This window comes from Protobothrops mucrosquamatus, unplaced genomic scaffold (assembly GCF_001527695.2).
Source record: "Protobothrops mucrosquamatus isolate PMUCROS unplaced genomic scaffold, P.Mucros_1.0 scaffold1526, whole genome shotgun sequence".
Taxonomy (NCBI): domain Eukaryota; kingdom Metazoa; phylum Chordata; class Lepidosauria; order Squamata; family Viperidae; genus Protobothrops; species Protobothrops mucrosquamatus.
This window is the reverse complement of record NW_015387698.1, coordinates 352685-375244: the sequence shown is the minus strand read 5'-3', so window position 1 is coordinate 375244 and position 22560 is coordinate 352685. Positions and strand designations below refer to the sequence as shown.

The window sequence follows — 22560 nt, the reverse complement described above, 5'->3', positions numbered from 1 at the left end:
TTACATTTATTATTTCAATACAGTGTGGACTAGAGATTACTAATACTCTAAAGTTTAGATAAATTAGACTATTAAAGATAGAAAAGATACTATATCAGTATTACCTATGATTTATAATACCAATTTAATAAGCATAAGAGTCACCTTATTGGAAAAATGGGCTACATATAAATTTAATAAATAAAAATAAATAAGATTATTTAGCTTTTATAGAATATAACTGAATATAAGGAGAAGCTGCAAAATACATCAAAATATTGGTGTAAAATAAAAGTTTCCGCTTAAGCTGATTACTTAATACTATCCACTGTATTGTTAAAAAGAAAACAGATAAACCAAAATAGGCAACAACATCTAAACAAAAAAAAAGGAAAGAAAAAAAATAGCTACTTAGGTAGTATACATTTAGGCCCCCTTAGAAGTCAAAGGGATTGATATTTGCCAAGTAACATAATATATTGTATGTACGGGAACCATTGTCTAAATTTTGGTTAAATCTGTTGTGACAGCACTCACCTTTTGTAGGCACTCCAATCCAATTTAAGTAGCGTGTCAATTTTTTTGATATGTAAGTTTTTCCTCTTGGACCTTCCGGTTGGTAATGTTAGTCTCATCCTGTCAAACAGTACGTATGATATTTTTTTACCATCTCAATCATAAGTAATTTTTGTTCTCATAGTCAGTATCTAGACTTCTGATTTAATCCTTTATCGTCCGTAGAAAAATACCCTTATTGTCGTGAGGTCCCTTTCGGAACAGTAAAACTACTTTGTAAGTTTTGTCAATACTGATTTTATTAGAAGTTCCCCTAAATCTACTAGGTCCACAAATGTTTGCTATAAATTTACATAGTTACTCTGAAAACAAGTTTTCATCTATTCCTGAAGTACAGCATCCCCTCAAATCATTTTTTTTTCAGTTACTCAAGCCAGCTGCGGTATATAATTTGCTTCTTACCAAATACTATTTATTCTTTTACTCATTGAACCTGGAAAAGAGTCTTTGGAAGATAATACTTACCGTAAGTTTTCTCAAAATATAGACTAGTAATGAGCAACTTTTTCATGTTGTGGGAACCATAACTCAATTCTATGCTATGACAAGATATGCCATATTTCCAAACAATTGTTAAATGTACTCAAGTTGTCAAGCCAGGCGAGAAAAATCTCTCAAAATATCAATCATGTTATTTACAATTTTAGAATTGTTTTTAAACTAAAAAAAATAGAACACAGTAACTACCATTTCATAATACTCCCATAAACAATTACAGTCATTAATATAACAAAACAAAACTATGCTAGTGCAGAGACAATAGAGTGTGGTAATGACAGAAAGGAACATGAATTTGAGAGTCAGATAGTACTTAGTGACTGAACAACAAAAATGACAGAAGTAAAAATCACTTAAGAGTGCTTAAAATAGGTGTCCATATAAATCTTTTCAACAAATAAAAAATAAACATTTCACATTTGTTACCTTAGTAATTATTATGCTTGCTTTGTCAAGGGGGTAATATTATCCATGCCCCAAAAACTAATGTAAAAATTTAAGAACACTGCAAATCAGACATGGCTGAGCCCACTGATTTACTGAAGTTCATAACAAGAGGAAAAAAGTAAATTGGAAAACACTGGTTTTATTAGCCCAAACTTCAGAACATCTGCTTTTTTTAGGCTTCTGGTAGGATATTACAACCAGGAATTATCTGCTTGTACAAGTTTACTTGTACTTCTTTGGTGGCCTCACTTTCTTTAATTTTCACCATTTCTAGAATGACTTATGGACAAGGGAAATGAAAGGGACAGAGCGGATAATAAAAGATTAAAACTTCTATCATGATTTACCAATAGTTATCTGGCATAGAAGGGACTGTTTTGTTTTTTCTAACGCATATGTGAAACAGATACAGCTCTTACACTAAAATACTAGACTTAGATGGTCTATCTTTAATGAAGCTGTGACATTTTTTAGAAAAGCATTCAAATATATAAATACTACAAAAATATGTAGTAATATCTCTATACTTTATGGATGGGCAACCTATGGCAATGGGGCTGCATTCAGTTCCTGATCTAGCCAACCATTCAGACTCTATCAAAATATGTTCCCTGACAAACAGCTACCTGGGAAAGAGAAAAAGGAGGTCTCAACAAAAGATGGAGAAAATAAATGCACCCTAAAAAGAGGACCTATGTGTTTGTTGGCTCAGGTCCACCTACTATTACGATGCCTCCAAAAGCCAATATAGTCATTGAGAAAAATTAAGTGGCCGACTTTCTATTTAATCTAAAACAAGAAAAGATATGTACTGTAAACACTAAAGCACATATTACAATACCATACAACTGCTCGCATTATGTAAATTCATCTTACATAACAATTGAGAGCCTTCTTCCCCTTCCCTCACAAGCAAACTAGTACTGATAAATATTTTATCAAACTCTTTATAAATTAAGTTAGCTTTGCTATGAAAATTTCATGCAGTGGGATTTCCTTCTTCCTCCTTTCTCTTCGAATCCTCTTCACATGATGCACCAAACCTCTGAAGCAGATTTTGAGAAAATCAGTTCTTCCTCCTGATTCCACTGGCTAGTCTACCAGCAGAAGGAATTAACCCTTTCCACTTATAATGTAATGTAAAACCAACAAGTGCATTTTGTGCCTTTATTTCAATGGTGTCAACTTAGAACTAAAAAAATCTGGATGGCCATCAGGTGTCAGCAAAAAGATGTATTTAGTAACTGTATCTTTTCTGATTTTTGCATCATACATGCGGTAGCCGTATTTAACCACTTCGTGAAGAAATCATTAGGCAACATTGTCTTTTGAGTAATTTCCCAGCAGCAATAAAATCATGCATTTAGAAAGACCAAAACTAGTCAGAACAATTGGAAAATAGGCACTGATAAGTGCACTTATTTGAGATACAGATAACAGATAATATATACATATATAAGAGGATGACGGGAAAAATAAGTTAAATGTTGTAAAAGAATAAGAATTATAATTCCAAGACAAGTTATAACAAGCATCAAAGAACTGTGAAGCAAACTTTCTAGGCTACCAAAAGTGAGTTCATGCAGGTGGCAATCACTTACTTTTTGAATCCTACTATGCCTTTATTTGTTTATAAAGAATAATGGCTACAAGCCAATTCTAATTATATATGTGCATGAGCAAACCTTAATTTAATTTGGGTTCACTGCACAAAACATAATAGTTAATTGTTTAAAATACCTTTTGAAACTATAAACATCTATTATACCTACTATTTAATATTTAAGCTCTTCTTTTGCAGTTCTGCTATTGAAGATTTATATATGATTTGAAGTATGCAAGACACCACTATCCAAAAGTTGCAAACTGAAGTTTAATCCTTTCCCATCCACTTATAATCAATTTCATAAGACACAATTTCATAAGTATGTGGCCTGATTTTGATGCATACTTTAATCAAAATATCAGATACCCCAGAAATTCTTTCTGAACTTTCTCAAGTTACAAAGCAAGATTTAGGTATTCCCATTAATAAAATGTGATTCTAATTGTCCTCGATGGAAGCCAACATTACAATATTTTGTAATGTTTGCTGCTTATGAAGTTTTTTCTTGTAAATAAACACACACATACGTTCCCACTTATACACAAGCACAACACTCTAAAGGTACAAGTTTACTAATTGATTGTTACTATGGATAACGTTCGATTATAAGTAAAAATTTTATAGGAAGGTAAACATCTGTAGTATTACGTCATTGTTATTGAATTCCCATACGTAGGTTACGAAACTTAGTATTAAGAGTACATACTAACGGTTGGTTCAAATACATTCAACAACTATAATTCCGCCTTATTGGGCAATCCCCAATTAGAAAATGTTCAAAGCAATTGTGCAAGAATGAAATTCTGAGCAACTAGAAATTGAAGATTACACAACACTCATAAACTACAGGAAATAAATCTATTCCCAGAATACTATCACAGAGGCTAAATGAATTTATTTTTTAAAGCAAAAAAGCTATATGTTCCCCATTACCTTATGAAATAAAAAACTATAATTATTTTTGTCCAAAACTGTCCACGAATAAGTATGTCAAAATGAACTGCTTCTATTTTCTGCCTCCTGTCTTCTCTTCCTCCCCTCCAAAAATGTCAGTTCTTAGATGTATTTGTTACAATAATCTAGTTTGTAATATTCAATAGCTTCTGATTTTAGCTGATGAAAGTTGAGAACTATTGACAAATTCAACCTTTGTTTTTCAGGTTTTTATTCAGTAAATCTTCTGAGAACATGTAGGTGAAGCATCTATTTTTATCAAGCTGAACAAAAAACTTTCCAAAGTTAATATGTCAGCATTAACATTAGCTCAACTTGATTGAGTCTAATAATTCCTCAATTATTAATAAATAATACTGACTGTTTCAGAGAAGTGGAATGTCAAAAGATCACAAATGCATGTCTTTGCTCTTTTGGAAAACACAATCTTAATTTACAAATCCTAACCCGTGGGGTTCTGGGTAAAGTATAATAAAAAAATAATCTCACAGAGAGATAGTTAATAAAGAAAAATAGGAAGGGGGAATAAATGTCTGGTTTATTCTCGTATTCACAAGATGTGTAAAGTAGTCTGAATTAGGGATTGGCATTTGGACCAATGGTTGTTTTTAATTTGCATATAAATGATCTGGAGTTAAAGTTATGTAGTGAAATAGTCATGTTTGCTAATGATACAAGTAGTTCAAATTGATAAATGCAAAAAAGGGCTGGGTGAATTAATTTCAAAATGCTGTTCAATGTAGAACACATAGAGAGAATCTAAACTTTATTTATATATCAACATGATCTTGGCATCAGATAGACAATGAATGAAAAAGTTACGCCAACTGCAGCTGCTGTAAAAAAGGCAAGGTCCATGCAAGGAATTAAGAAGGAAATAGAAACTGCTGATACAATAATGTTCTAGTATACGTACTGGCAGTCCCCGGGTTACAAATGGGACCCATCCCTAAGTTTGTCTTTAAGTTGAATCTGTAGATAAGTTAGAACAAGTACATGTGTAAAGGGTAAATAAGAAAAAAAAAATTGAAAAAAATTTATCTAACTTAAAAGGCTTCTTTGAGCTGGCAGACTGCTGAAGCTACACAATGTTTTCATGAGTGTCACAAAATGTGTGTGTTTGTTACTACAAACCATTGTACTTAACTCAATTTTTTAATATAATAGGCTTTACAGCAATCCGTCCATAACTACAGCAATTGTCCATAACTTAGGCGTTCTTAACTCAGGGTATTGTATTGTTTACCATGCTCAGAGAACTGTAATTACAACTGCACAAGAATATTTTATTGCTGGAAGAGGTACAAAATGAAGGAACACAAATTATTAGCGATCTCACAAGCCTGGATAGAGAACAATAACTGCTATAGCTTCCCAGCAGCCAGTATATGCCGCCTATGATTCATCAGGAGAGCAATTCTCCTATGAAACGAGATTACAGCAATTAGGGCACTTTAACTTGAAACATAATGTAAAGTTAGATATATTTGTAAAATTATGCATGAAAATTTACTGTTTTCTCTAGTACAATATTAAAACTTGATGTCATCCACTGAAACTACATACAGGGAAAGTAAAATTTGTCCAAAGGAAATATTTCTTCACATACCTAAACTGTGGGATTTGCTCCCTCTGGTTGTGGCAATATAGTTAATTTGGGCAGCTTCAAAGAGATCGGACAGGTGTTTAAAACATGAAGCCATCAATGTCTGATTGATGACTGTGTTACTCTGTCCTGATGAATCATAGGGCAGCATGCTTTATAAACTGGCTGCTGGGAAGCTTCAGCAGTTATTGCTCTCTATCTGGGGGCTTATGAGCATCTCAAATACATCCAGTTGATCAGTGTGTAACAAAGAATGAGAGGCCAAATGGGACTATAGCTTAATCCAGCAGGGCTTTTTTGTTCTTATATTTTGTACGCTGACAATGTGCTTAAAATAAATAGGACACAGCTTTTCCAAACTTTTTATTTTTATATGTAGCCTTTGTACCTCAACTCAACTGAGTAGTTCCTCTTAACATCAAGATACTTAGACAAATTAATATTCCGTGTATAAAACAAAGGAATTACCTTTTAAAGAAATGCTTACAAGTATTCCAAAATTTATTTCATACAAATTTTGATAAGCCTCTATTCCTAAATATATATATTCCTCCTCCCACCAAAGTCATAATGTCCATTTGAAATCCAGCCAATCCACAGGTGACATGATGTACAGGTAACTGGCACAGCTGGCATGCATCTCAAGGTCTTCTCCAGTTTCGTTACTCTATAATTATCTCCCTGATAAGTGAGACACATTCCTTTCTCAAGTGGATAGAGGCGGGAGAGGAAAGGTAGAAAGCTTGGAGCAAGAAAGGGAGTGCCAGTGTGGAAGCCTTCCCAAAGTGAACAGAGAAAAAAACAGCTCAGAAAAGCAGAAGATGGTTCTGTAGATTTAGAAAGCTGTTTGAAAGCAGGGTTGTAGATCTGTTTTAAGAGGGGAGCTGATCTGCTTTATTCAACAGATACCTTGATTGTTTTCTAGTAAATGTTTCCAGTGATTTTCGTATCTGATTTTGTGGCTTCTCTATGCTTCTCTGCAAATATCAACAAATATTTTTTCTTGGATAGAAATAATTCAAACGCTGTACTTAGGTAACTTCCAGGCTTAACTACCGCAGTGCACTTTATCTTACGTGGGTTGACTCTTGAATGATTCAGCATTTGAGGCTGGTGTAGAAGGCTGTCTCAAGCATCTTTTGCAGACACGAAACTAATCCTAAAGAAATTTATTGGCTAACCTATAGAACAACCTGAACATTTTAATAATAACCTTTAATAATTTAAATGTTTAAGATTCAAAGGAGCTTTTTTCCTAATATTTTGCTCAACATTGAGGTCTGCAGGTGGCATCTCCTTAGCAGTGAAGGTTGAGAGATATGCTTGCACGGGGCCATGGCTACCCCAGCTTTTGAAACACGCTTCTCCTCAAGGCCTGGCTTTTGGCCCTGAGCAAAGACCTGGATTTTTATCCTTCAGTTCAGGGCGTTCCATTCAGATTTTTCTGCCTACTGTCTCTTGTAAAAAATCTGTACCTCTGTTATTATAAATATTGTTTATTTTTATTTATGTTATGTCTTAGGTATTTTCTGAATTTATATCTTGATATGTTTAGGACAATCAGCAGGCTATAGGCATTTATTAAAATGTTTTTAAATTTTAAAAAATCTTATGTTCAAAGTACAGTTAGGATTGGAAAAAAAGCTTGCTGCATGGTCTATGTTTTAATTTTTTAAAAAAAAATACTCAATTACATTGTATGTCATATTTGTACTGTACTTACTATAAACTATATAGTAACTTTATTGTTAAACTTACTATTTTCTTAACAGATTCCTCAATGTCTTCAACAATGGCAGAGCTTCTAATATACTTGAAAATTTAAAAAAAATTCAGAGAGATTCAGAGATATGTATATTTGCCTCAAAAATAGCCCACGATGAACAGTATAGCACAGTCAAGCATCAGGAATTAACTACAGGAAATGTTTTATGGCATTTTGTATTATGTCATAAAATGCTTTGTGGTAATTTTATCATAAAATGTTTTATAAAATTTGCCAATTTTCATTTCTATGGATCCAGGATTTTGAACGTATTCTATAAGTCGGGGGTCCCCAACCCCTGGGCCGGTGCCCATTCAGAACTGGGTTGCATAAGTGGTGGGGAAGCATGCACGCAGCTCCACCTGTACGAGCAGTGCACATGCATGCACATGAAGCTCTATTTGCGCAAGTGGCGGGCACACGTGCAAATGGAACTATGAGTGTGTGAGTCTGTGTATCTGTGCGCATGTATGCACAAACCTGCTGCTCGCACAAAACCATCCCCTCTCCCCCACACCGAGTCACCAGGACAGAAAGGTTGGGGACCACTGCTATAAGTTAACCCATTAAGGCAGAAGCTTCCACAACCTTTTGGGCACCAGGCACCATTTCCTTGGAGGTTTTTCCACGGACCGGAGGGGGCATGGTTTTGTGTGCTGCCTTTATCCAGTGAATGGGGCTTTGCTTGTTTGCACGGCCCAGTTTCTGGCATGCTGCAGACCGGCACCACTCCACTCCGGGAGTTGGGGACCTCTGAATTAAGGTACCTTGGTTGAAAAAATGTTGCTGTATGATGCACCATTTTGCCGAGTTAAAGGTTACAGTCCTAGGCGTTTTAGGAATATATAAATAAGATCATGTTTCATTAGTATTTCACAAACAGTAAACATGGAAATGGACATGATACATACAAGTACCTATACGTGTTCCTAAAATCAGTATTTTTTATTTACTTGTTCACATTTTATGCTGCCTATTTCTAAAACGAAAAACTAAAACTAAGACATACATACTTAAAAGCATGATAACAATTGATACCTAGTTATAGATATATTGTGAACATCCTATATCACCAAATAAACTCTATTTTTTTTAAAAAAAAAATTAACTACCCAGAGTCATGCATTTGAGAAAGGCAGCAAAATGTAATAAATTAAAAATTAAAAAATTTTCAATTATGTTTAAAGATTAATATGCATCTATGCATATTAATATGCATCTATGTCACTTATATTGTATACATTTATTGCATGTAAAACAAATGCCACAGCAGCATAAACAAATAGGTCAATTTGTCATAAAGATAGTACATTCAGCTCATCTATCTAAACTCCTTTTTCTTTCACAGCAGCTAAAAGGAAATTGCAACACATCTCTTATTTCCTGCCTTATTTTCCCAGAGGCATGACCTCTGGCTATAGATAATAAAAGGAAATGTATCCCTGCTGACTCTCTTCAGTGCTTTCTAACACAAAATATCCTACTAGTACAATTCTGCAGGTGTTCTTCTTAGGATTTTATGGGTATGTCCAGGTGCTAGAATAGGCATACTCCACCTCTGCTGCAATTTGGAAATAAACTTCCATTTAAGCATGCACGAGAAATAGGCAGTGATAGCGACGCTCGTCCTATGGCGCCGAGCACAGTAGTTCAGTAGGCAGTGAGGAGCGGAAGGAGAAGGTTGTGTTGCAGTTGACTTGTGTGCTAAACCAACTGAAAATGAACCAGTTTTTTAAATGAAACAGTGGCTTGAGTCGCATCCTTTCAACGATGACAATGTGCTTCACGATTCTGTTACAGGGTGGCTTCATTCCCAGAAGGAAGATTTTTTTGCAAAAGGAATTTCAAACCTTATAAGACGTTATGACAAATGCCGCAATTTGAATGGCAATTATGTCGAAAAGTAATGTAATGGTATAGTTTTCTATTACAAGTATAATGCAAATTCTGTATCTGCGAGTGTCTGTCATTGATAACAAAACGGAAGTTTATTTCTGAATTGCCCTCGTATTTGGATTGAGAATGGTTTACAACAGTAAACCATCCCTGCTATCCTCTTTAGATTTTGAAATGCACTGAATATGCATGTGGCAAAAATGAAATTCCAGTTAGTATATAATACATAATACAGTAACTAGAGTATTTAACTACAGCAGGCATTATGGTCATAGTATAGCCCAGTGGTGGAGAACCTATGGCACAGGTGCCAGAGGCGGCACTCAGAGCCCTCTCTGTGGGCATGCACGCCGTCACCCTAATCCTAGGCCTTCAGCTGGGTTTTACAAAAACTTTTCACTTTAGGCCTCCACCGCCATGTGCAAAAAAAAAAAAGGTTCAATCAGTCAATTTCTACTTTTCGCGGGGGAAAAAAAGATCTTGCAAAGTTGGAATTGATTGATTGAACTTTTTAGTCCCACCCAGTCTGCCGTTACCACCACAGCCACGCCCACCCAATGGGCCACACCCACCCAATGGGCCACACCCACCCGGCACTCGACGATACATAAGTGGGTTTTGGGTTGCAGTTTCAGCACTCAGTCTCTAAAAGGTTCGCCATCACTGGTATAGCCCTATTACTTTAACTTTATCAGCACTTTTAACAACTGCCAAATGATTGAATGTCTATGGAAATTCTCAATCATCCAGGTCATGGTTGTCCCCAAGATGGGGTACTCTGAGCTAATAACGGACCTTCAGAGGGGTAAGGACTGCTAAAAATATAAACCCTTCCATTCCCCACCATTCAACCAGAACTGAAAAGGCTTCTTGGATGAGAAGCAAAACATTTTCAAAGAAAAAAAACAAAGAAAGATGCCTTTTGAAAAGCACCTTTGGGATGCCAAATGATTTTTTTTTATTTTACAGGAGATTAATAAGTTTTGGAACATATCATTTTGTCCCAAATTAGATAGCCAATGAGCATTAGGTTTGTTTAAAACAATCCAACATCAAATAAATCATTATAAACTTAACCATGGTTAAATATTCTGTACAAATAAAATATTAAGTTAAGGTCTATCAAAAACATGGAATCTACTATTCATCTATCTACTCTTCATACCTGCAATGATTATTCCTCTAATGGTAAACTATAGTTTGTTCCTGTCTCATGAAACTATAAAGTCCAAATAACATTCAGAGTTATAGCCAAGTACCAGGTGATATTAATTCAAATCATTTAGGAGTATCACTATTTTCAGACCAGTAAAAGATAGCCTTTATACACATTTAATGTATTAGACTTCAAACTAGAATCCTACTTGAAAGTAGAAATTTTAATTAAGACAAAATTTAAGTTATCCCTTTGCATTGTTGTGCAATCTAAACCATGGGTGTCAAACTCGCGACGTCACGTGACGTGTCGCAACGTATCACTTTTTTCCCATTGCCGGCAATGGGGTGGGCGCTGTTTTGGTGTGATGCATCCAGCCCGTGGACCGGCAGTTTGACACCCCTGATCTAGACAATGATACCTTAATAAAATGCTACTTCCTCCATCAGAAAAAAACTTCCTCAATTGGGGAGAGATTAGGGTTATCAAAAGGAAGGGGGAGCACATGGCTTGATACTTCATAGCACCTGCTCCTATTTTAACAATGTATCCAACAAAGGATCACTGAAAGTCACTGAACTAATATAGTGAAAAAATATGAAAGAATATAATTTCTATTTTTGGGGGAAAAGGCTTTGTGAAACTAAAGATGCTCTCTATAATTGTGATCTAAGATAACATTATCTAAGTGGAGGCAATTTAATGCTACAGAGTCCCATGACTACGCAAACATTGCATAATACTTCACCTTTGGATGCAATATATCTTGAATGAAGTAACTATGGGGCAAAACAGGCATTTTACTACTGGTAAAGATTTTACAGGGAAAAAAATTCTTTAGGATATATTTCAGTATCTGAAATATCTGGTACAGAACAAAACCCAAAGCAGAGAGCTGCTCATGGATTTATTGTTTTTATAAAAAAGAGAACTACCAAGTCAAGAACTTAAAAATCCTAACAAGCTGCTTGCATAACCATTCAGATGTAGACTCAGTCTGCACAGAGCAACCAAAATTATTTTTTGACACATGATGACATCTTTTTATCAGCACACAGTACACTGAAATATGCTTGTAGGTATTGATTCAAGCAGCTCCATCCTATATTGACAACTTAGATGCAAATGGCAACACTATTTTTATACAGTACTCAAAGGCTGTCTGTAGGCACCAATACATATTCCCTACCATAATTAAAGCATATATATTCAGTTGCTAAAGCTCTTAACTGAGACACCATGCCCGCTCAACTCTATGTATATTTCTTCCAGCTCTTCCTGCTGCATGGACATAGAACAGTAGATCAAAAGCCAGCTTCTCTTCTTTGAGATTACAGTCCACTTCCACAGAAGGTCTGCTGAACTTTTCTATGATCTTCCTAGCATGCACAACTCTCAAGCCCCTGCGGGGTTTGACACTAACTGGGGGGTTCCGTTGGTGGACAGAGCAACTGCAGCTGCCAGAAGCAACGGCGACAGCTTTCAGCGGCATGCTGGGGACTCGGCTAGGCAGCGGTAGCCCTTTGGAGGCCCGGGAGCTGGCTGCCACCTAGCCAACATACAGGACAATGGGGATCGGCCAGAACTTCCTGTTTTGCCAGCTCAGCTGTTCAGCGGGTTACAGAACAGCTGATCGGAGGAGAAAATGGCGGGGGCTTTTGAGTCTGCTCTTGGTCCTTCCTTTCCTTGCTTCCAGGCTTGTAAACTGCATGACTAAGTCCTGGATAGGCTGATTGCTAAAAGAAGAGCCTCGCTGCTGTGGGATGATTGCTTGCTTGCTCCTAATCGTCGCTCCAGATGGTGGTTAGTCGGGCAGGGACGGGTCCAGGCGGGGCACAATATCCATCTATTTAGGGCGCGCTGGGAGGCAGTAGCTCCCAGCGCAGACTTTATTTTGCGATTGCTGGTTAACACTTCACAAGCCAAAGTGTGCCTTTACTTTTCCAGCCTGAATAAACCAAGTTTTCCTTGGACCCAGAGTGACTGTGTTTCTGTTGGATTCAAGTCTGGGCTTGGGACCTTTGACAACAACCTTCATTCTGCCATCAAAAAGATGATTTATCTCTGCTAATACAAATCACACCTTGTAAAAAGACAGTCTGAAACACATTCAATTTCTGATCTCCCAATGTTGATTATGGTTATCCCATGAGTGCCACATCTTCAGATGTTGTTCCAGCTTTCTGCCTTTTTCTGTTTTTAAGTGAATGAATCTCATAGTTTATAGTTGAACAAACAAGCATCCCTCTCTACAACTTTCTTTCTGCCAGGATAGATTTGATTTAAATCAAGTCGATTTAAATTACGATTTAAATGATTTAAATTTACTAGTAAATCATAATTTTTAAAGAGCAACTGTCATCTCTGTCCCACAGCGGCTCCTCCTCTGACTCGCTGTTGACTCACCGACAGTCCCATTCACTTTAATGGGAAGGCTGCTGATGCAGCAGTGACACAACAAGGTGAGGGACGTGGCGGGCAGCAGGTGAGTGGATGCCCACTAACAGGCACTGCCATGATGGATCTGAAATGACAGGTGCTCTTTAAATGTAAGGATTCATTTTTGCTGGTAGTCAGAATCTTTAATATTATTTGCAAACAAAATGAAGGTTTCCTATTTAGAATAATAAGCTGTTAGGTTAGTAAAATAGCGATATCAGAACCGATTCTAGGTTAATAGGTTAATCACATATAGTTGGAAAACTATTCAAATTCTTTTATTTAACTAAAACACTTAAGAGCCTGGTACAGACGCATTTCTCTTCAAACAATCATACAGTTTGTAATGTACATACGTAGATTTGTAAAACAATGGGATAAAGAAATATTCCTGAACTTTGCTTTATGATTTATCTCATGGTTACTGTGAAATTGTGTCAATGCATCAATGCAGTACATGTTATCTCATATTGCAGAGCTTGGATTCATTGAATGAGTTTACCAAAAATGTAATTACAGAATATACAGCCTCATGCTACATAACTAAGCTCCATTTCATGCTGAATGAACTAAATTATTAATGTATTTTAAATAGAAAACTATATTTAGGTTTTTACTCCAAAATCATTTTATTAAAATAAATTTGATAAAAATCAAAAACATCCAATTTAAATTTAAAAAATCCGTTTTTTTATTTTTTTAAAAAATGGATTATTATCCACCCTGCTTTCTCCCCTACTTTTCCCTTTTATAATTCAAAAAATAATTGTTTCTCCCTTTCTGCCCAATATTTTCTAGAAGCACCTTTACCAATGCTATTCTATTCCATTCACATTCAAAACTACATCCTACTTAGTTCTATTTGACCTTTAATTCTGGTTAATATGCAAAGGTTAGCAATATTAAGTATAGTGCCAGGTAAAATTGTTCTCAGCCTCAGGGATCACACTAGCTCATGTTGTAAAGTTTCCCAAAATCTTTACTTGAACTCTCATAAATTCAGTTAGGTAAAGAAAGGTTTCACTATTATTTAATATTAATAATACATTTGTCATCCAAGATACTATGTGCATCACTCGATGAACTGTTATACTGGTAATTTTAATATTATAAAACTGCTGTTAAAGATGAAATTATTGGCACATCAACATACATTTTATTACCCACGTGGGTTTTTTATTAACATCATCATTTCACTGGGAATATACAATGTGTGGGGGAGAAAACTTTGCATGCACTGTATTGCAGTAGTGGCTTAAGTACAAAAGGAAAGAGCTGGAATTTCCTGAATATCATTGCAATCAATGGTTGTGATGTCAAGAAACCACCTGTAGTTCTTTTCAAATTGGCTTTTACAACTCTCAATATTGCGCAACAGCCTTCTGAAGGTGCCACGCATACCATGCCATACCTGAGCTAGTCTCATAGCTAGCAGGTGCTGCAAAATCATTAGGCCAACCAAAACTGGCACCCGGGTCATCACTTCATTCCTCTGGAGCTGTCTCCTCTCAAAACCCGAGGGGACTCCGCCTTACAACAGGCTTTGACTGCAAGGAGGAAAGCAACTCCCTCAATCCATAGGGCCATCCAACGCAAAAACTGGCATGTCTTTTTCCTGGGAGCGGGGAGGGAGGGGAATGAATTTCCGCCAGGCCTCCGCTTCCAAGTCCCGCTTCCTCATACTTTTCACCCAACATCCGCACCGGGGTGCTGCAACTCCAGCGCCCCGACTCTCCTATCCTCCCCTTTCCATCTCAGCTCAAGTCTTCGACCCGCCACTCACCGCCGCGTTGCGCGCTGTGTTTCGCCGGAAGCCCATTGGTGTAGGGCACCCAGATCTTCTGCAAGGGGTTTTGCGCGAGCTCTCGAGCCGGCGAAGCCGCCATTCTCGCCTATGGGGCTGGAGCTCTGCTGCAGTCCCGTCGGCTACGACTGCAAAGCGCGAACGCCCAAGAAGGTGCGCCTCAGCCAGCCAGCCAGGCAGCCAGCTAGCCGGCTTGTGCCCGGTCTCCCTCGGCGACGGGCAGGGGCTGGCAAGGCCATCACGGGGGCGGGGTCTGCAGCAAAGCCCCACCTCCTCAGGCCAGCGCGGAGAACAGGTTGCGGAGCTCGAGGCTGAGGGACTCGCCCCGCCCGGCCCCGCCCCCTGAGCCCTTCACGGAGACAAAGGAGAGCCGCGAAAAGTGGCGTGAACAGGACAGAAACGAAGGCTTTGTTTGCCCCGCCAGCTGGGTAGCAAAACGAAGGGCTTCAGATGCAGGTTCTGTTTTATGAAAGCAAAAGATGCCATCCGCCACCTTTGCGGATTTACTCTGAAGTAAGCCTCCAGGTGTTTAACTCAACTGACGTGCAGGTAACAGCGGATCAAAAACAGTCATCTCTCGTCTTGAAAACGAAACAATATGTCATACGGTTCCCTAAACCACAGCCCATCTAAGTGTCTTTCAGATTTAAAAAAAAAAAAAATGGAAAAGGCTATTCGTCTGAAAAACCTTTTAGATGCCTAAGATTGCAGCCATAATTAAGTCCCTGCTGTTTCTTTTTCATTCTCTAAGACAAGGTTTCAATATGTTCTGGATACATTTAGTGTATTATGCAGTAGTTCAAAATGAAACATGGACAGATTCATCTTATTAACCCCAAGATCTCTGGGAGTTGTAGTGTTGAGGGAAGCTTAGAAATGTATTTGAAAAGTTTAGCAACAAACCAGAAGCACACACTCATTAGCATTATTAAACCACTTCAAATCCAAGACATTCCCTTAAAATACAGTATGTGCATAATCATAGCAAGAGGCAGCATCATTTAGATCAGTGTTTCTCAACCTTGACAATTTTAAGGCATGTGGACTTCAACTCCCAGAATTCCACAGCCAGCAATGCTGGCTGTGGAATTCTGGGAGTTGAAGTCCACATGCCTTAAAATTGTCAAGGTTGAGAAACACTGATTAGATCTTAAAAAAGCTAAGCAGGATCAGTCCTCATTAGTACTTTGATGACAGATGATCAGAAAGTCCCAAGGTTAGAAGCTTATCTTGCCAAAGATTCTGTCTTCTTTCATGTTGGTTTCTTATATTTTATTAGAGTAGGACTGTTAGCAGTTCAGAGGGAAAAGAGATGGGCAATGGCAAAACCATACATCTTTCATTTTTCATCTCAAAGTAGATTGAGACACCACCATGCAGGATAGAAGGGTTTTAACTCATGGATGTTTGCTCTGATCCTGATTCGGAAAGATTGCACATCCACATTCTCTGTAAAGAATCTCTCAAGTTGAGCTAAACCTGTGGTAATTTTTTATTAGCAGCAACATGGAAAAAGTATGTAATTGCTTTCTTTCAGGGTTTCTTTTTAAACATCCCAGGCTAGCCCAGAGTCCTAGGATTCTCTGGTAGATTCCCATGCAAATGATTTTCAGGATCAGCAGAAGGCAAATACAGATTAGAAACTACAGTGGTACATCTTTTATTTTTTATTATATATATTTTTTTTTACTTTATTTACTGTATCCTGCCTTTATTATTTTTACAAGTAACTCAATGTGGCAAGCATATCCAACACACCTTCCTCCTATTCTCTCAACAAAAACCATCCTGTGAAGTGGGCTGGGCTGAGACAGAATAACTGTCCCAAGGTCACCCAGGTGGCTATCATGGCTAAGACAGACTTGAACTCACAGTCTCAAAGCTTTCTAGCCTGGTGCCTTAATTACTACATCAACCTAGCTCTCTCTCTCTATGCCATAATGTATACTAACCTTACCCACTCCCACCTCTGCATGAATATAATTGTAAAGAAATCAGTTTCAAATGTAACTTTAATTTTTAAAAATTAGTATTTTGCCAAGCTAGTAGGAAGACAGATTCTTCCCCAAACTGAATGAGAGGAGAGTTTAATGCTGAAAAAGAACAAATGGACAGGAAGCTATATCTGCTAACATTGATAGTACTGAGAGTTTTGAATATAATTTCAGTTGTCACCAGCCAATTTGGGAAGGGATCTCTGCTGCTTGAGTGGTTCAACTTAAACATTTTACACTACCTAAATGGAGTCTATCTCTTCTATTTACTTTCTGTTATAACATCTTTCCTTATATCTCATACTTCCCAGTATAGTCGTTTCTTATCCAACCCCATCCTAGTTTTTGTATATCTGTTCATTTTGTTTTTGTTTTTCTTCTAATGGGATACATAGCCACATGCATGTTTCTGTGTGAAAAAATAGTTAATATATCCAGATGGGGGTCAATAAATGCAATAATTTATTTTCCAGGCAATTTAATAATTGTTGTATTCCTGGCTCTAGCACAGAGGTCCCCAACCTTTTGGGCATCAGGGACCGGTTCTGTGGAGAGAGGTTTTTCCGTGGTTCTGTGTGCTGCCTGTATCCCACAGATGGGGCTTTGCTTGTTTGTGCAGGCCAGTTGCCGGCATGCCGCAGCCCGGTACTGGTCCATGGACCAGAGGTGGGGACCCCTGCTTTAGCATGTTTAGAAGTATGGCTTCTTATGTTTGCAAGGTGAAAAAGCCAGGTATTATGCAAGTATTTAGGGTGTTCTTTTTAATTCTTTCCCGTCTGCTCTTTCTCCTAGGGAAGAACTATCTTAAATAACTGCTCTGAACTGCCCAGAATTAATGAAGTGCCCAGGATACAAATACTGCAAAACTCAATAAAATACAATAAATATTGTTTTCTGGTAGCATCACAGAGTTTGAAGAGGCCATCACGTCCAATTGCTTATTCAAACCCAGAATAAACAATATGAATAAATTACTAGGCAAAGTCATTAATAACACTAATCTTATAATCTCATAAAATTAATGGATCTATTACATTCATATGTCCTGAGTTATCATCATTTTACTTTTACATTCATAACAGATTTGAAAGCTGGAAAGAGGACCATTTAAACAATATTTACTGTTTTAAATAAAATGTACATTTACTGTTGTGATTATTAATTCATAGTTTTACAAAGAAATAATACAGATCATTCAGAAGATGAACAGATAAAAACTGAATTTATATTACCTACAGTGGCTAAGTAATAAAATCACTTGTTTACTTAGAAGTGTATCTTCCTATTTAAAGCCTTTACAGAATTAAAGAATGTAAGAAGCTGTAACAAATTTGCACAGTAACTCATTAAAACAAATATATTGTGAAATGTTATTAAATTTTTAAAATGAGTAATTGTATGCACATTTACTGTTTTATTATATCATAATCATATTAAGAATCATTCTATCATACTGTAATTATTAAGTGAACATTCTAAATGAAACATATGCTAAACATCATTTCATAACTAATGTCGGAAATCAGAAATGTGGATACTATAAATAATTTTTCTTGTATCTGGTATTAATGACCTCTTCCTTATCAGTTGCTCTTACCTTCTCTAGAAGCTGCAATAATCTTGGTATCTGCTGAATTTGTTAATTTGTTCAATTAACATAGGAAGAAAAACTGGTGTTGGGGGAGTAGCATTTATATATCTAGTCCTCTGTCAGTTCCCAAATAGGAAAGAGTCCATTTGGAATTCTTCCAGGAATTAATGTAAAATAAATGCCAGGAGTTTGAACAAATGCTACCGCAGTCTTAAGAGACATAACAGTTATCTCATTATTTAATCACTACAATAAATGCTTCATCACTATTTTAATTTAATCAGCCTCAAACACTCAACTAAGGTAGCAAAATAATTGATTCTTCATTTTTCAAAATAAAAGTCTATCAATGGATTCCTCTTATGGATTCTTAAGTGCTACATACAAAAATGATCCTGAGGGTCACTGAATACTAGAAGTCTCATAGTTACTGTTGATGTAAATGTGACTGATAAGCAAGTACTGGAAAGCAGAGGTGTCACTGGAAGGAAAAAGTACAAAACTGCGTCTCACTTATTTTGGCCATGTCATCAGGGGAACTCACTAGAGAAAGCAATTATATTTGGAAGAGTTAGCAGTAAAAGAAAACCAAAGGACACAGTGGCTGGACACTCAAAGCGGACGCCAGCAAAGGTATAGAACAACTCAAAGAAGTAGTGCAAGATTAGAAGGTGTAGAGAGACCTGGACATTAGAATCACCAAAAGTCAGACAGGATTGAATGGATAATATTATTACCAGTACTTTGATTAGGAAAGTGTGCACAGACCTTCTAATTTCTATATTATTATCTAGCTAACAGCAAATACTAAACTGTCTTAATACATAAAGGGTTTCGCCAGTGCATGTATATTATAGGGCTTTGAAAGGCACAAATAATATAAATGGACATAAAGTTGTAATGTGCTAACATTTTAATGTTAAAATTAAATAAATAGAGATTACAACAGAATCCTTTCATGGATTCTTTTGATGTTTATTAATACAGTATTTAAAACCACTGCTCTTTTGGACTACCAGAGACAGGGTAAAAAAGTGTTATGGATGTTCTTACACAATGACTATAATTGTGAGAATGACTAGTAGAAAACATCTCTTTGCCAGAAGGCAAAACTGCGGAGGCTAAAAAAAGGTGACTTACTAGAGAAACAAAATACAAGGCAGAAGAGGCTGAGCAATAATAAATAAAGCTATTATTTTTAAACTGTAGTTTTCTGTTCCACTATATACCGCCTTATATAATACAATGAATTGTAGAAAATTCTTGTTTTGTATGAATTATATAAATTTACTCCTTGATTCACCAAGGAACTTGAGGAAATAAAATAATGGTAGCAACATCTAGACCAGGGGTCCCCAACCCTCGGGCCGCAGCCCACTATTGGGCTTTGAGCCTTTCAGAAATGGGCTGTGAAAGTGGTAGGCAAGCACAGGTGGAACCATCCTCCTCCCTTCACCAGTCCGCAAACCTTGAAAAGGTTTGGGAACTCTGATCTAGAGCACCAGTGGAGAAACACAAAACGTTATCTTGACTAAGCATTGGTAAGATCTCATACTGAAGCCAATACCATAGGAATAAGAGAGGTCATTCTGGTGGATCACTTTTGTTAAGATCTATGAGAGCCGGAGGCATTGTTTTACTATGGTTCCACTCCTCCCTAAGCAAACAGCGTATGGGAAAATGATCGGTCAACTCAGCAGTGTTCCCTTGTGAAATTCCATGAAGTATCAATCTTCTTCCCTACTCTTTAACATATACATGAGAATTCTGGGAAAGGTGATCAATATACTGAGCTGCACATCTGTAGCCCAGAAAGAACCAGAGATGCTGTAGAAATCTTGATCTATTGTCTGGAGGTCTGGTTGGGACAAAACAATTGAAGTTGAATTGAAGAAACTGCTGCTAATTCAGGAACCAACAGACTTTTGGGTCTAGTTTTAAATCTGAATAGAGTGGCACTTTCCCTAAAGCAGTAAGTTTATGACTTTGGAGTCTGTAATTGGAGTGGATGCCATGGCAGTTTTGCCCAGTTTTGGCAGATGGGCTAGTTTGACCCCATGTGAAGCGGAAGGCTTTGGCAACATTAAATCATATTGTAATGGGCAGAAGGAAGAACTTTGAGAAACTGGGAAGAACTGCAAATAGGCAATGGTCAGATAAGAGAAATCTGAGGCAGAGATTTAATTTAAGAAAGCATCTCAAACTGCACTCTCCTTAGTTCTCATGGAGATAAAGTGAGGGAGGGGAAGGGAAGGAGATTTCCAATGCTCCCTGTCAGATTCCTACAAGGAAGCTCAATGGGGAAGCCAACAGGAAGTCGAAAGTCACTTCTACTCCCACAGCTCCCATGGTCATTCTGTTTCTGTTTAGGTAAAGAAGTATCTCTGAAAAGACAACCTAGGGCTCTCAAATTTGTGCTGCTTTTCTGGTCATTGATTTCTATACTGCAACCTGCTAATCATACAGTTCAAAAGAATGTGGCTAAAAGTTTCAGCTCTTTATTCCCTTGGCCCAACCTTGGTAGGCAAGCCAATCTTACCAGTGGTAAACAAAGTCAAAACTTTAAAATATAAAAATATTTTGACATTTTAAATACCCCAAATGCAAACACGTAATAATAGAGATCAATTACAGATTGTTAGAAAATAATATATTTGTGTATTTATTAAATGTAAAAGTTTAATTTAGACAATAATGATATTAATGGAATTGCTTTGAAATTATTTTAATTTCTTGAAATTGAAACTGAAATGTAAGATGCAGAATTATAGGAAACACAAGCTCAGTTTTGTCAGTTTTAGAACTTGGAAAAAATAACTGAAAAAAGAAGAAAAAACCATCAATATCATAATAAAACAGTTATGTCTTTTGAGAGCTAGTTAGGAGCAAATTCACTGACCTGTACATAAAAAGTCAGTAACAAAAATCCCACAAGCAAATCAGGCACTGAGTGTTCCTTTCTTTAGTGAAAACAGATACTGCCCTTAGGAGCAGAATTACGTCATGTTTCTGCATTTTAGAATTGCACTGCACGGATATGCTCTGTATAGAAGATAATCTAGACAAAAGTCTTCCAAGTTAATTGAACATTTTAATGTATAAAGTTAGCATCGCAAGAGCACCTCCTATTACTACATTATTCCAGAATAAAATATTTCATTTTTTTATGTATCCTTCTATTTTGTTTCTAATTTTTTAGAAAAAAAAAAGAACCTAAGGAAAAATATTTGTGAAATGACCCGCCTCAATCAGTTCTCCCAAGAAAGCAGAACTCTTGAAATGGCATTATTTCAAAAGGAACTTTTATTGGGAGCTATTGACAGCAGGAATAGAAGGCAGGATCTGAGGGTTTCCCGTGCGAATCTAGTAATTAAAAGTGTCCATAGTAACCCTCTCCAAGTGACCATCCGGACGGTTCAAACAGGCCAATCTGCACAGGTGAAAATGCCATGGGAACAGAGTAATAAGGCACCACTTTCAAGGCTATTAAGTGTCTGCGCCATTTCTTCTGCGCTCGGAGATAAGGTAGGTAGCCGGAGGCACGTTCCATTCTCACCCCGTTAGAGACACATCAAAGAGGATAGAGCAAGAGACAGGGCAAAGCAAATACACATTGGCACCTCAAGCTTCCCCCTCCCCCCACAGAAGAATGGCAGAACCCGAAAAGAATAAGAAATCCCATGCACACAGAACATAAGGTTCTGACAATTTGTCTTAATTGTTCTGAGTTGGGTTTTTTTTAGCTTTCATATCTCTAGAGAAATGTGAACAATTTCATGTTCCAAGTATCTTAAAAACTGTCAATATTGTTCTTGTTATGGTAGAATTTCTTTTCCCTCATGGCCAAACTACAAAAGACAATAAGTAAAATAAATTAAAAGCATGAGATAAGAAGCTAAAAAGAAATTAAACTATATCCAGGGGTGTTTTAGTAAATTTTTAAGGGGTTCGGGTTTTTAGGGGGTTCGGGGTTGGCCCGAGGGGACTTGGTGGAGCCCTCTCTGAGGCCAAGGCCAGTCCAGTCTGGGGGGTGCGGAGTGGTAAGGGAGGAGACTGGGGGGTTAATAGAGGGTGGTGTGATTGGTACGGTCAGTGGGAGGGGCAGATATGGCGGGAGCAGAGGACCATATCGGGTTTTGGGAGCACGCACACGCTGCTTACAAGCTTGTGGATGCTCCGATCCTCAGGGCTCTACTCGGCTTCCAGGGACTTTAGATCCTCGGGCCCGGGATCATCGGCTGATGCTATG

The 22560-nt window shown here is 37.2% G+C and overlaps 1 protein-coding gene across 1 annotated transcript in view; it reads right to left on the bottom strand.

Moving 5' to 3' along the window:
- PFKFB4 (6-phosphofructo-2-kinase/fructose-2,6-biphosphatase 4) overlaps positions 1–14808 on the bottom strand; it is a 39463-nt gene extending 24655 nt beyond the window's left edge. The window contains exons 1-2 of the mRNA XM_015822338.1: positions 14702–14808; positions 517–581 (exon numbers count right to left, since the gene is read on the bottom strand). Coding sequence (XP_015677824.1) covers positions 517–581; positions 14702–14808 — 172 coding nt within the window. The remainder of the gene's footprint in view (positions 1–516; positions 582–14701) is intronic.
- Between the last annotated feature and the right edge of the window lie 7752 nt (positions 14809–22560).